This window comes from Rhinolophus ferrumequinum, chromosome 4 (assembly GCF_004115265.2).
Source record: "Rhinolophus ferrumequinum isolate MPI-CBG mRhiFer1 chromosome 4, mRhiFer1_v1.p, whole genome shotgun sequence".
In the NCBI taxonomy this organism is placed as follows: Eukaryota; Metazoa; Chordata; class Mammalia; order Chiroptera; family Rhinolophidae; genus Rhinolophus; species Rhinolophus ferrumequinum.
In genome coordinates, this window is record NC_046287.1 from 104,910,649 (window position 1) to 104,923,636 (window position 12,988).

The 12,988-nt window shown below is 39.0% G+C and overlaps 1 protein-coding gene across 1 annotated transcript in view; it reads right to left on the reverse strand.

Moving 5' to 3' along the window:
* Nucleotides 1–2,912: 2,912 nt before the first annotated feature.
* Nucleotides 2,913–12,988, reverse strand: part of MICU2 (mitochondrial calcium uptake 2) — a 71,101-nt gene continuing 61,025 nt past the window's right edge. Inside the window, exons 9-12 of the mRNA XM_033104444.1 lie at nucleotides 10,041–10,212; nucleotides 6,211–6,319; nucleotides 5,086–5,243; nucleotides 2,913–3,542 (exon numbers count right to left, since the gene is read on the reverse strand). Of these exons, the coding sequence (XP_032960335.1) occupies nucleotides 3,438–3,542; nucleotides 5,086–5,243; nucleotides 6,211–6,319; nucleotides 10,041–10,212 (544 nt within the window). The 3' untranslated portion in view covers nucleotides 2,913–3,437. The remainder of the gene's footprint in view (nucleotides 3,543–5,085; nucleotides 5,244–6,210; nucleotides 6,320–10,040; nucleotides 10,213–12,988) is intronic.

Below are 12,988 nucleotides of genomic sequence, written 5' to 3' on the forward strand. Positions count from 1 at the left end.
AGCACTGAATTGCGTTAGTCCGACGCCTCTTTCCTCAGTGTGAGCAGTTTTCAATTTGTGTCACTGTTGTTTCCCCTTTAGTGCTGTTCTCCATGGCCGTTCCCTTCCCTCTTCCCCTCGGCCAACAGTATGGTTTCCATATGTTTTTATATGCACAAATGGTATTTGCCCCTTATCTTCTTTTTTGCTTTAAACTCAATATTGTATTTCGATCTGTCCATGTTCCAATTTACAGCTGTAATCCTACCTAGTACCCACAGCATACACTAGTCGCATTTCCCAGTGACGGACGCACATGGGTCCTGTTCGTGCCCACGACAGTCCACACTGCGATGGGCACTTTGAGCGCGTGCTGGCGTAGACTGGCCTGGTTCTCTGGGGGCGTCTTTCCAGGAGAGACCCATCATAGGCTGAGCAGGTACCTAATTTCACTAAAGACGGCCAGACTGTTTTAACCAGCCGCTGAGATATCCTATTTCCTTGCGTTCACTCGAACATTCTGTGTTATCAGATTCCCATTGTTTGCCAATCTGATACGTGTAAATTGGTACCTTGTTGTTTTACTTTCTCTGCTTACTAGTGAGCAAGTGTTTTCCTTAGCCACTCAGGTCCCTCTGCTGCTCACCACCTCTCCTCCCCTTGGTGAATTTCCAAGATCCGTTTTAACTGCTTATTTTTCTATTGAGTTCCTCATTGGTTTTGTTTTTGTTACATATACCAGGGGGTGCCAAAGAAATGTATACACATTTTAAGAGGTATTATCGATGCTCAAACAGTAGTTTCGCTGTAATCAGAAGTGTCTGGACGCTGATGGGAACCACTTTGAGCATCTCTTTTAATTGCAGAAGTCACACGTGACTTGTATTTATTTTTTGTTATCGGTATATAGTATTAGAGTTTTTTCCTTTCTTAAATGTGTATACATTTTTGTGGTACCCTCCGTATATGTAATCTAGATGGTACCGACCTTAAGAGGTATTTTACAAATACACAGGGATTTTTTTTTTTATATTCTAGAAGTGCCAGAATACACACACACACACACACACACACACACACACACACACACGCATTTATATATAGAGAGGGAGATACATATAGGTATACATATATATAATGTTACTTTATTACAAATTTTTATTTATATGTTAGTGCCTTGTGTTCTTTTTAAAAATGCGCGTAAAGTTATGTTACTATGAGTTTCATTTCAGGATAGTAAAAAGGGCATTACAATATATTTTTTAAAAATGTGGTGGTGGTGGTGTGTATGTGTGTGTGTATGTGAGAAATTGGGTCTCATTTGATTGAGAACCACTGACTTAGATGTTAATCCTTTGTTGGCTTTTAACATGTCTACTTGTTCTCAATCTATCACCCATTGGTTAATCTTGTCTATAGTATACATTATATATTTTTTAAATAGCTTCTTTAAGATATAATGCACATACCATATAGTTCACCCATAAAAAGGATATATTTTGGCGTTTTTTGGCATATTACATTACTAATTAAGAAAAATTTTGTAATATATATATATAACATAAAAATTGCCATATAAATCATTGTTAAATGTACAATTCCGTGGCATTAATTATATCCACAATGTTGTGTTACCATCAGCCCTATATATTTCCAAAGTGTTTAATCACCCCAAACCACACTTCTGTAGTGATTAAGCAATAACTGCCCATCCTCCCTCCTCCCCAGCTGGTAACATCGACCCCACTATGATGTTGCCTATTCTAGGTACCTATGTAAGTGGAATTGTACAGTATTAGTCCTTTGTGTCTGGCTTATTTCACTAATATAATGTTCTCATGGTCCATCAATATTGTACCAGATGCCAGAATTTCCTTTCTTTCTGTGGCTGACTAACATTCCACGTGTGTACGCACATGTTGCTTTCCCATTTGTCTGCTGATGGGCAGCGTTTCCCACTTGTCAGTCTCAAGCATTAAATTATGAGGCGTCCGATTTAGCAGATTACCATCTTTCAAGGCCTTTTTCTTTAACAACCATAAGGGAGAGTTTCCCCTTGCCCCAGGAATCAACCCATTTTCAGTGTAAGATCACATTTCTTATTTTATTCCGTAGGTTATAGTCCGAAACTGACATTCATCACCCTGATGCTCAAATGACACCAGATCTGGCCAGAGGGCGTCCTTGTCACAACTTTGACATGTCCCCGTTTTTTCAGCACTTCCTACTAGGCACCATATGCTCCAGGCACCTCTGTGCCTTCCCTGCCCCATCTTGGGACCACCTATCTACCCAGGGAGTGAGACATCTTTTCTTTTCTTTTCTTTTTTTAAAGATTTTATTGGGAAGGGGAACAGGACTTTATTGGGGAACAGTGTGTACTTCCAGAATTTTTTTCCAAGTCAAGTTGTTGTCCTTTCAGTCTTAGTTGTGGAGGGCGCAGCTCAGCTCCAGGTCCAGTTGCTGTTACTAGTTGCAGGGGGGCACAGCCCACCATCCCTTGCGGGAGTCGAACCGGCAACCTTGTGGTTGAGAGCCCACTGGCCCATGTGGGAATCGAACCGGCAGCTTTCGGCGTTAGGAGCACAGAGCTCAATCACCTGAGCCACCGGGCTGGCCCGAGACATGTTTTCAATATTTGCAATATTCTTATTTGAGAAACATGTTTTAGAAATAATTTTTATTTCCAATGTTTACAAATATACCATTTTATATTATTATATATTTAATGTCAATTAATTTCTAGTGCCATTTTAAACATTCACCTACAACCCCAAAAATGCGAAGGGACTCTGATCTTGTGATCAGGATACTCCCAATTACACTAATTTTTAAGAATATGAACTAATGAGGTTGGCAATGGATGAGAATATTTACATTTAAAAAACAATGTGTTTTTTTTAAAAAAAGATGTAAAACAAAACATGCCTCAGTAATTTTTGTATCTTTGTAAATACTTTATTGTTTCCAGATAGAATACTGAAATTTACTTGTTATTTTAAAGACAACTAATATAAGACATAAGGCAGACATGAGAAAACCTGAAATATTAACTTATTTTGCCTGCGAGGCGCATCAGGACTTGTAGAATTGATACTGGCCTGTATGTCAGTTACTTGTTTCTATAATTACTGCTGACCCCTCCAGACAGCATATTGTGCTACTGTATCTAAGAAATCAGCGAATAACTAGGTTTTCCATCTCATCAAGTACAAAGCATTACTTCAATTCTAGGCCTTCTGACAGAATCTGTTTTTGTAGAAGAATATTGTCTTTTCTTTTTACTAAGTTCATTAATTAAATGTTATTAAGATATTATTGAATCAGAAAGCAAACAAGGCATCTTTATATTACAAAAAAAAAAAAATCAGTGAAGACTTAAGAAGGTCAACATCTGGTACTTAAAAAAAAATTCCCAAATTCTGACAATCGGAGCAATAAAATTCCCACATGATCTCCTATAAAAGACCTTTTCCAGCTTGTTTCCAGACTTCTTTTACTCCTCCAATACTTTCTTTTTTCACACATTTCCAGTATTCTTGTACACTTAGTTGCTGTGGTACCTGTTCACCAAAAGTAAACATTAGGGGTCACTCTCTTCAAGTTAAACGTGATTCTTCTATGAGTTGTTACTGTTTATTTCTCACACTCCTCCAATACTACCCCGGTGGATTAGGTTGTGAAACACGATTGCAACAGGACTGTACATTAAGGTAAGAGACGGAAAGTGAATGTGATGTAAGAATATCTGCAGGGTGACTAAGGAATGCAGGCAGAGGATAAGAGAGTGGAGATTCCTCCCCAAAAGATAAGGAAGATGTTGAGTGACCATCTTTCATATATTGGTTTTAAAATATAACTATTTCATGATGTTTTCCTTTTATAATACTTTATAATGTTTTCTTTTTCCTGGTGAACTTTATTTAGCTTTGTGGAATACAAATTATAAGTCTAAAACTTTGATTAAACCTTGGCTAAAGCTAAAAAGAAACTATAGGTCACAATATATTTGATGAAAAGCCTTAAGAAATCATATAATTCATGTTTTAAGTACTTTCTGAATTAAAAGTACCGTGTGGTTATTATTCCTCTCAGCTCCACGAGAAAGTAAAAGTTAGGAAACCTTTGGACTCTGGTGACCACAGCAGCACAGCAATGCTGGAAATCCACCAAATGGACGCCAAAGTCTACTTTACCTTTTCTCTGTATGTGTTTTTTTTCCTATCGCTGATTTACAGTTCTTCTCTTTAATGTCATTTGAGAAATGGCAAAGAGGCTCCTGGGTATATCAAACTGTGAACTGCAAAGGTTGGTTTAATTTCCAGGAATGTGACCAAGAGGTGCTGGGTGACTGACCACAAAGCTTGTGAAATATGTTTGCTAATGGGAATCACATTTGTTCATTTTCCATCAATAATGTTTGCAGCAGCAAATGAATGTGCTTTCCTAGGTCGCAGACAAATAGCTTTGTTTTTGTGCATCCACAGTACTTTCTCTCTCCCTTTCTTCTGGCCTAACTGCCTATTTACGACGAGGCTCTCTCTGGACCCGAGCTTCCAATCTGCAAACAGTTTTCATGCGAGTGCTTCCAGCAGACTCTTATCTAACTATACTCTGGGTTTGATCTATCCCACAGTTATAGACCAATATGTGAGTCTGAATAAATAATGACAATAGCTAACACTTACTGCAAGCGTCTCAGTCACTATACTAAGTATTTTGCACTTAATCCTCATAATAAGTCTTTCTGGTAGATTCTATTAGTTTCCTCATTGTACAGATGAAGAATCTGTAGCTCAGAAAAATTAGGTAGCTTTGCAAGATTTAACCTTTAATAGATGATAAAGCTGGGATTTGAATCTAGGTGTTTTTAACTATCGAGCCCAAAGTAAAATTCTAGGCCATGATTTCTGAATAGTGCTTTCTGATTAGATTTTTTAAAAAAGCAAAGAAAAATGTTAGATTCCCATCCCGTTTATAAAGATATCTCTTTATAAATGATGAAAACTCCATTTAAGATGATACATTTGCTCAGATTCTAGGTTTAACACCATCCATTTAATTACATGTAAAAACGTGGTGATTTAAAAAGCCAAAATCTGTTACCCATAAGCCTCGATGCATCCTGTTTTTCAACACTCCCAGGAACTCTCCATGACTGAGACACTCATCACCATCCAAGTCAAAGATCTTGAACACGGTGTCCAAAATGTTGTCCGAGAGCTCCTGTCCTGTGGCTACTTTCACTGCTCTCTTAAACTCCGCTGGAAAAGAAAACAAACGACTCATCAACCACGTGAAACAGTCTACGTGGAACTAATCTAATTTTCCATAATCTGAGAAGTAAAAACAAATCTAAACATTTACTACATGGGAAGTAAAACAAAAACAAATATGCACATCAAGAATGTATTTAAATGGGCCGGCCCGGTGGCTCAGGCGGTTGGAGCTCCATGCTCCTAACTCCGAAGGCTGCCCATTCGATTCCCACATGGGCCAGTGGGCTCTCAACCACAAGATTGCCAGTTCAATTGCTCCAGTCCCCCAAGGGATGGTGGGCTTCGCCCCCTGCAACTAAGATTGAACCCAGCACTTTGAGCTGAGCTGCCGCTGAGTTCCCGGATGGCTCAGTTGGTTGGAGCGCGTCCTCTCAACGACAAGGTTTGCTGGTTTGACTCCCGTAAGGGATGGTGGGCTGCGCCCCACCCCCTGCAACTAGCAACGGCTGGAGCTGAGCTGTGCCCTCCACAACTAAGACTGAAAGGACAACAACTTGAAGCTGAACAGCAACCTCCACAACTAAGATTGAAAGGACAACTTGACTTGGAAAAAAGTCCTGGAAGTACACACTGTTCCCCAATAAAGTCCTGTTCCCTTTCCCCAATAATAATAATAAAAAAGATGAAAACCTTAGTTAAAAAAAAAAAAGTAATAAATCTGGCGGAGAAATGCCACGAAAGTAACTGCATGAGAAGCAGCTATTTTAATCTAAGCTTTCAAACCCAAATATCTCCTCCTCCTTCTCAGGGGCAAAATAAGAAAGGAAAAGCAAACAGAGTAACAGTTAAATGTGAGTGTTGGTGTTATAAATCCAGAATAAACATGATGAATTAATTAAAAGGCCAATTCATTGTTTTACTGATAACTGGCTCCTTGGTTGGTATCATCCAGTTGAAGAATATAGTGATATTGTCTAAAGATGGTAACAACTAAACGATTCATAGAACTTACCTAATCGGACAGGGCGATGAGCTAAGCTAAACATCTGCATGGCAATAGTGAAGTCTTCCAGGTGGGTTGTAAAGTGACAAAACGACTTGAACTCGTCCAAACTAATGCTCTAAAACAACAAAATGGAGTTCTTAGCCCAATTTTGTAAGTACATTAAATAATCTTATAAGTATAAGTCCTCTTTTCTATCATAAAGGTCATGAACTTCTATCTTTCTAAGCAAGTCTATTAAAAAGTTTGAGACACAGAATATTGTAATTTTAGAGATTAGGAAGAATCCCAAGAGATTAACCAGCAGCCACTGTATATGGTTGCGGACTGTGCACTGTGGGAATGGGTCTCCTGGAGTCGTGCAGTGTAAGACCCCGAGTGGTCCCGTGCTATGGACTCAACTGTGTCGCCTCAAAATTCCTGTGTGGAAGACTTACTCCCCGTGTGCTGTATTTGGAGATGGGACTTTAGGGAGTAATTAAGACTGAAGGAGGTCCTAAGTCTGGGCCCTGATCCCCAGGGCCTGGTGTCCTGATCAGAGGAAGGGACCCCAGAGCTCTCTCACTCGGGCGTGAGCACAGAAGACGCCCCGTGAGGAGACGGCGAGGAGGAAGCTGTCAGCTAGGAGCTCACCAGACACCAACCCTGCTGGCATCCTGATCTCGGACTTCCAGGCTCCAGAACTGTGAGCACGTAAATTTGTGGGTTTAGCCCCAGTCTGTGGTGTTCTGTTATGGTGGCCTGAGGAGACTAATACATCCTGTTAGGAGGCCTCCCTCCTAGCTTTTCTGCTTAGTTTTATCAGTGGCCATAGCATGGAGTGAGGGCACTGGGTTTTGTAGTTACAGACCTATGCTGAAATTCCAGTTCTGTCATTTATTATGCATTTACGCATTAAATAGGGTAGAATGTCAGACCCCTCAAAATTCTTGATTTTTTAAGACCCCATTACAAATTAAAGATTGGTCTATTACATGTGATGTCAGTATTTGCCCCCATTTTCTTCTAACTTCGATTATAATTTGGGGGAGGATGAGGGCATGAAACAGACCTTAATTTTTAGGTAGTAACTTCATAAATTTTTCTTAAAAGCTTCCGGGTTTGCCCAGAGAGAGATGTATACTCCACTTCTAAGATGACTGTTTCCAGTTTTCTTCTGTACTTACTCAATTTCCTTTTTCTCTTTAACATTTAATTCTTTGATCCATCTGGCATTTGTTTTTACAGTAATGAGTGAGGTAGCGACTTACCTTCATTTTCTCTCTCAGATGGCCAGTGGCTTGTCCTAATGCCATTTATTAATAATTCTTCTTTTACCCAACCAATTTGTAATAGTTTACATATATTAAATATCCATGTGTATTTGGGTCTATCTCTGGATTTTACATTCTGTTCAATTGATATGTCTGTTAAATTCATTGTAACTGTTTTAGTTACCAGTGGTTGTTAGTACATTTTAATACCTTGGCATTCTTTTTTTTTTTTTTTTCCAAAACATTTTTTTTTTGAGCAGTTTTAGGTTCAGAGCAAAATTGAGGGGAGGTACAGAGTTCCCATACACCGCTCCCCCCGCCCTCAGCATTCTTTTCATATAAACTTTTATGGCATTTTCATGGAAGCCCATTAGTGTTCACCAGTGTCTGGTTCTCCGATTCCTGCACCCAGGCAAGACTACACTTCTGTGCCTCCTTGCAGTTAGGCAGGGTCATGTGATCAGTCTGGTCAGTAGCCAAGGATCCTGACATTTCCAGGACAAAACATTTATGAGGTGTGATAAAAAACTACAGTGAATGTTTAAATTAAAAAAAATATATATATATTACGGTAAGAGACACATTGCCATTAATCCCCCTCAAAATACTCCCCCTCACTTTGAATACATTTATCCCATGGTTTTTGCCACTTTCTGAAGCAGTTCTGGAAGTCCTCTTTTGTGAATGTCTTTAGTTGAGCTGTCATGGCTGCCTCGATGGTCTGAATTGATTCAAAATGTTTACATTTCATGGTCATTTTGACTTTGGGGAAGAACCAGAAGTCGTATGGTGCCAGATCCGGTGAATAAGATGGATGAGGACACACTGTAATGTTTTTATTTGACACAAATTGCTGTACCAGAAACAATGTGTAACATGGAGGCTTTGAACAAATACAGTGACTGCTGCTGCCAAGTGCCACCCAACGGAAAAGGCAGGGATCTTCAATACAGGAAGCGGTGTGTCAAACCTTAGCAACAGTGTGTGACAAATTTCAACGTGTTCAGGGCAGTCAGTTGGGTGTGAGCTTGAAAGAAGGTGTGTTTTAAAGTGTGATCTAAATCATCCTTCATCATGACAATGCTCCATGTCACACATCAATTCTGGTATGGCAGTTTCTGTCAAATAAAAATATTACGGTGTGTCCTTATCCTCCACCTTGTTCCCCGAATCTGGTACTGTGAGACTTCTGGCGCTTCCCCAAAGTCAAAACGACCATGAAAGGTAAACGTTTTGAATCAATTCAGGACATCGAAGCAGCCACAACAGCGAAACTAAAGACACTCACGAAAGAGGACTTCCAGAACTGCTTCAGAAAGTGGCAAGAACAATGGGATAAGTATGTTTGAAGCGAGGGGGTCTTTTGAGAGGGATTAATGGCAATGTGTCTTTTACTCTAATACTTTTTTTTTTTAAATTTAAACATTCACTATACTGTTTGATCACACCTTGTAAGTGCCAGGATGTGGCTCACTCCTTCCTTTTCCTTCCCAAGCCTCTGAGGATGGTGTTCTTTTTCAGCTGGTGGAGCTCCAGGATGGCTGTGCCTCGAAAAGCCTGGGTCCTCAGCAACCACGTGGGTGCCCTCCCCACCGGCATGGAGAGGTGGCATGGTTGACAAAGATGCCTTTGTGTTGGCCACAGCGATTTCAGGATAGTTTGCACCTGCCGCAAACAGAGGATGTTCTGACTGCTGTGACCATCCCACTTATAACTACCTTAAGGGAGAGCTGCTGTGCTTATAATACTAAGAACTTCTACTCAATCACAGGGAATGTCTCTCCAAATTAGGTAAGTTTTGTTTTATAGCCATCAAGATTTTACAGTTTTTTCCTCATATATTTCTTGTTAAATTTATTTCTAATTGTTATGTATTTCTATTGAAATTATAAATGGGAAGTTCATTATGTTTTATCTTTTTCCTCAGTACAGAAATAGCTTAAAAAATTATAAAAAATACATGCCCATTAAAACAATTTTTTTGGAATATAGTAAAAACAATAAACTAAAAATCACTTGAAATCTCACCACTGTACATTAATCATTATTAATAGTTTGGCAATCATCATTTCATGTAATTCACATATACACACATATATGTTACTGCATTTTGGCCTGGAATTTTGACAGCTATTTCTCATATAATAGCATTGTAACAGGCACTGTATTTAATCTTTATTGTTTCTAATGGTTTTCGATTAGATTACGTTCTCTAAGCATATAATCATATTACATGCAAACAAAGACAACTGTCACCTCCTTTCATGTTTTAATATTCTTTATCTTGTTAACTTGCACTGGTTGAGATTTCCAGAACAACAGAAAGTGATGGCAGTGATAGTTGACACTTCTGCCTAATTCTGACTTTACTGGAAATGCCAAACTCATGGCTGCTATACTGACTTTACCTTAGGCAGTATATCATTCGCAAGAAAATAGTATGTGGAGAACATACCTCAACTTGATTTTACATTAAATAATAGAGATCAGTTTAGTCTTAATTAATTTGGAAGTCACTGTATTACATAGATACGTCTAACTTATTATTTCATGTTCATCACAAGCGTAACAGAAAGGCATACCAACCTCTCCTGCTGACAACTTCTCTCTCACATTTTTCCAATAAATGTCGTTATTTTCAGTGTTAGTGAAAAAAAGGAGCCACTCAGCAAAGTCTTCTTTTCTCATGAAACTCAAACCTTTAGAAAACTGAAGGAATTCCATTTCTTGGACCTCTATTTGTAGATTTTCCATAAATCTAAACAAAGTACAAAGTTAATAGAAGTAACCATTGGCCTTCAACAGTAATATTGTAATGGGGACTGCAAAACACCTTCAGCATCACCTGCTGAGTGGCCAGCCTCCTGGGATGTGAGTGGGTGATCTGCTGACCTGCATGCATGAAGCCTGAGAACTCTGCAAAGCATTGTGGGAACAGGCGGGTGCAGAGTCGCTAGTCAAGTGCAACACCTGCTTCAATGTGACTTCTTACCCTCGTTTTGTTTGTGCAAATTATACTCGGCAACCCACATTCTGATGAATTTAAGACTTAAAACATTATCAAAACGTTGCTGTCTTACAGCCATAGAAAATAAAATTGCATGGAAAACAATTATTTTCCAATTTCAAAAAATCATCAGTAATAAGACAAACTTAAAATTCAGTTGGGATACTGCTTTGAGAATGTCAATCATAACTAATGGTTCCTAAGATTTTTCAGGTGCCAAAGGTTGATTGAAGTAATCAATGGCTATGCATCAAAAGCTTAAATTTACCTAAAAATATTTATAATCTTTTGGACAATAACATATGTCTATGTGACTCAACATTCTTCTTCTTCTTCTTTTTTTTTTATAAAAACACATGGCACTTTGATCAAACTGTCATCAACAGCGTCCTGTGAAAGGTACAAGTTGAAAGAATACCAGATTAAAAAATATTTTCTTTGAACAAGGACCCAGAAATGCTGCACTTGATTTATTTATAACCTAAATCATGTGAAAAGTCTTATTATCTCCATGAGGTTTAACATGCTGCAGATCCTGTTATCCACCTTTCCACATGTGAAAAGATCTGTGCTATCTGTCACGTCACAATTTAATGGAAATACACATGGGGTGAAAAAGAGGTACATTCCAGCATTGCAGGAGAAAAGCTGCCACTGTTAACAATTACTTGCTTCAGATTCTACACGTGTCCCCTCAGCCTTAGAGGCAGGCAGGGGAAGTGGGCTTAGGCTTCTATCTGTGTGGGAGGTAAGGTTCTGAATGTATTCTATACACAGGTTTATCAGTGTTATGCGTCTTTTGGGGTCAAAGAAGAATTTTATCTAGAACTTGAAGCATTTCAAGTATGGATCGATAGATCAACAAAATCTTCTACTAATATGCTTCATCCTTTGTTTTACTAAGTTTTATTGTACTGTACTGTGATGACATTCAATTTTTTCTTATTAGGATTGTTAAAAGAATGCTTTACTTGCAAATGAGTGTACAGTGAATTAGGGAAGTGGGAAATATAGTATAAGAACATTACCACCTTGCTCCTTCCCATTTTCTTTTGCTTCAGGTTCTATCTGAGGCTGAAATATTATAAACTTAATTGCTGTTAAAACTATACATTGTCTGGTTTAAGCTACTTTCATCTTAACTAATTATACTACTATTGAAGAACGTTATGTTTTATGATAATAATCTTTTCTAAGTCTAAAATTATATATCTTGTTATGACATGAAAATTTGGAACATGATACCGGACATAAATGTATGAATTGAAGAATTTATGTTCCATAAGGCCACCAGATGCACTTGGAACACATTTAAATAGTTGGTAAATTAGTGGGCTAAGTGGAGACGCTGCGGAGAAGCTGCTTTTCCTTAGCTGGGTGCTGCTGGCCCTGGTGTCCTGGAGCTGGTTCACCAGCTGTGACGGTGTATGTGCACAAGTCCCCCACCCCTACTCCGCGTCTGGCACCGTGAGGCCAGCTTGCTGGGGGACTCACACCATAATCTGCAAATGCTGTCCTGCCAGAGAGCTGAGCGAGAGCTGAACGTCAGCCGTCCTTACCAGGACACCACTGCTTACACACCTTGGAATTGATGACAACTCCATGATTCAGGACATCCTCAACTAATAAGTGGTATTTCAGAATTAAAAAAAAAAAAAGTCCTAAAAGGTACATCAGTATCAATATCCTCCTAATTTTTCCGGACAAGAAAACTTGACACCACTTTTATCTCCTATTTCCCTAATTATTTTCAGCTTTAAAAATTTATTGGGATAAAAAATGAGGTCGAATGTACCACACCAGAAATAAACTTGGAGATTTTTTCTGCTCACTACTCTTAAGGCTAACCATTAGAGTTTAAAAGAATGGAAAGAAATGCAGAACAAGAAAAGGCCCCAAGTAAAGGAGGGAAGCGAGAACAAGAGACAGGAAACAGCGCACAGAGGGGCCCAGCCATCAGCAGCAGCCTCACTGGCTGAACATCAGTGTTTTCTTCCCTCAACTGTAGACATGCTGCCTTTTCAAATTTAAATTACCTGTTGATTTCATAACAATGAATACACACCAAAAAGTTCCAGGAGCCAGGATTTAAATTATACTTTAGTTTTTACTTAAGTGCCTAAGTGGTTTTTCAGTTAGAAAACCTTTTGACTAGTTATAAAAGTTAAAAAAAACCCCACAAAACCCACAAATTTATCCACTTGCTCCCTCATTAACTGGCTGAGTTTCCCTTGACAGGCGGTGGTATCTACTTAATGTGTCTGTCCCTCTGGCCACCTGGTCTGGTATTACTTCCTTGAAAGCCCATTCAGTGCACCCAGCACGGACCTGTGGGGCTGACTCTTCCAGAAACTTTGTGACCACTTAAACCTTTTAAGACAAACCTGAGTCTGAACATCACTTCTTTAATCTCTGAGGTATATGACCCGGGACCAAGTCCCTTCATCTCATCAGGTCCCAGTTCTAAAAAGGGAGACCACGGGTCTCAGGTGGTGAGAACAGGTGAAACAATACACGTAAAACACGC